Below are 2670 nucleotides of genomic sequence, written 5' to 3'. Positions count from 1 at the left end.
ATTTTGTGTGTATTGTTATAGTAGGCGAACAGGGGGGTGGGCGAAGTTTGCATTGCGTTGAGCCGGCGGATGTGGGTTAGCCCACCTGTGGTGTCTTGGAACTCATTTTTGTTGCACGGTAGTTTATTTTATATAATGTCTTTGCGAATAATTGGAGTCATGGTGTGCGGCGAGACTAAGATGTGGTGGTTATCGTTGTGCATGCTTGAAGTATTGCGTCAGTAAGAGAGTGGGTTAGTATTTTTTTTATCGCATGTGGATAGAATGGGAGGTGGATTCTAACAAGCTGTGGTTCCTCCCTTAAATGACTTACATATCCAAGAGTGTTGTTGTGAATGTCACCTCTGATGTATTTTTTCCTGCGATAAAGAGTGGCAGTGGGTGGGACTATTATCTTGAATACTCTTTTTTTGCCCAAAAAAAGAGCTGAGTTATTTGATGTGTTCTGGGACTAAACAAATTGAAAATTTATTAAGTATTTTATTGTCGTATAAACGAACTTTTGAGAGCTTCTCACATTAAAGTGTTTTCCCGAATGTTTTGTGTTAAGTTTTCTTTTCTATGAATATTTACGTGTATGCTATTAAAGTCTAGTAGGCCATTTGCTTGTGTCAGCAAATACGTAAAGCTTGTCTTATTTTCGAACACAAAATAATTAGAGGATTCGTTCTCGTTAAAATTGTTAAGTTCTATATAAATTCCAGTATTAAATTTTGTAACAGAGCCATTTTGTATTGGGTAAAAAGATATTTTAATTAATTTCCATTCCTTATTTGGATTTCTATCATTACGATATAAATTAATTAGCCTTTCATAAGGTTCATGTTTTGTTAGGTTTATTAAAAAGAAATTAACAAATTCATCAAAAACTATCTTTATTTGTTCTTGTATGTCATAATTAAAATGTGTATTACGAACTAAATAAGTATTATCTAGATATCCAGAGTTTGATTTAATAGGGATATTAACATGCTTTCCATATGTAATTCTAATGTTGAAGTTAGATTTGTTTCTGATTGACCATATCGGCATTAGCTTTACAACCTTTATTTTAATTGAATGTCTTTCTAGTATACTTAAAATAAAATTACTTTTTAATAAATGCTTATAATCTTCTACTTCTATTAAAATATCGTTTTCTCTTTGTCTTGATGGTGAGAATGTACTAATATAACATCCTGACTGTATTTCTAACTCAATAAAATCTTTTTTATCAATATTGGAAAGTGAAAAAATGTTTTTATTACTGAAATTTCTTTTTTCTCTTGAATTCCATGAATTGTTTTTAGATATTTTCCCTTCCAGAAAATAGTATTCTTGGTTTTCTGCATTAATAATCTTTAAAATGCAATCAAGGTTTGAGTAGTTTACTATTATTAATGGGCACCAAATAATAATAATAAAGCTAATTTTGTCTTTAATCAGCGATAATCTGTAATTCTTACTATTTGCTTGGGATCCAGTTTCATTTAATTCGATGATATTTTCTTTAATTGAACAATGATTTTCAGCTCGAGATACTCTATTAAATTCGATATAAAATCGATGAGTTATTTTCATTGGATCATTAATTAACAGAACCGAATCTATTTTAGTGTCAACGTTGTCAATAAATTCTTGATTTAAATTTTCCACAATACATTCGTATTCTAGTTTGTTGTTATATGGATTACAGAAACTAAAACTCAGAGACTCTCCTGAAATATTAATTATGCTAATAATATTGAAAATATTTATATTAATGCAAGATCCACGATAATTAATACACTCAAATCCAATACAAAGACTGGAATTAATTAAATTGTAGTCTAAATAAAATGCTTTAGGGTTTTCTATCACATTTTTTATTATGTCAATAATACTTACTGAGTTATTTTGAGAGAATGCCGAATCAAATTCCATTATATTTATGGAATTTGTATCTTTGAAAACCATCATGTTTGGAAAATCAGCAATCAAATCAAATGGAATCTCAATTTTTTGATTTTTCCTTATTTTGATAGCTCTCTCAAATATATCCGAACAAGTTGGAACTTTAGAGCCAAAAAATAAAATCAGATCTTTGAATACTTTTGAGGAAAAGCAAATTTTTAATCCAACAGTGGCATTGCCTGCCGAAAAATCACATAATTTGGAGTATGGAATTTCGCTGCTGATATTATTCAAGTTAAAAACGTTTAAATCTATTCTACAATTGATGGAAAAAATGTTATCATTGAAATAACGAGAATAAAAAGGCTCATTATAACTTGAATATATTTTGTCAAAAAATGAGTTATTTAAATCGAGCAAATATTCTGAGTTATAAAATAGTGGTACTTCAATATTTTTTATATTAAATTTTGCGTTACTTAAACAGTTAATATGAAAATAAGGAACAACTGATACATCTTCATTTGATAAAAGCATTAGATTATTTACAAATGCTCGAGACTGCCTCAAATCGAATAAATAATGAAATGAATTTGTTCCCCGATAATACTTTATTGAATACAATTCATTTTTTTTATGGCTAAATTCCGAGTCAAACGCAATACCTACTACCACATCCATCAAATTTTTTGAAACTTTGAGCTGAACTGCTTCAATTTTGCATACAAATTCTCTAATTAGAAATTTTAAATTAAAAATAAGTTTTTCAGCAAAAAAAACCATTTGGAATCTAGGATC

The 2670-nt window shown here is 28.9% G+C and overlaps 1 protein-coding gene across 1 annotated transcript; it reads right to left on the bottom strand.

The window, feature by feature from the left end:
- Positions 1-513: 513 nt before the first annotated feature.
- Chro.10294 (hypothetical protein) lies at positions 514-2655 on the bottom strand. Its single annotated transcript, XM_660119.1, has 1 exon — positions 514-2655. One exon carries the CDS (start codon positions 2653-2655, stop codon positions 514-516), a length of 2142 nt encoding a protein of 713 aa, XP_665211.1.
- Positions 2656-2670: the final 15 nt, after the last annotated feature.

The sequence above is a fragment of the Cryptosporidium hominis genome (genome assembly GCF_000006425.1).
Source record: "Cryptosporidium hominis TU502 chromosome 1 CHRO011084, whole genome shotgun sequence".
Lineage (NCBI taxonomy): Eukaryota > Apicomplexa > Conoidasida > Eucoccidiorida > Cryptosporidiidae > Cryptosporidium > Cryptosporidium hominis.
The sequence above is the reverse complement of the archived record's forward strand: the minus strand, read 5'-3'. Positions and strand labels throughout refer to the sequence as shown.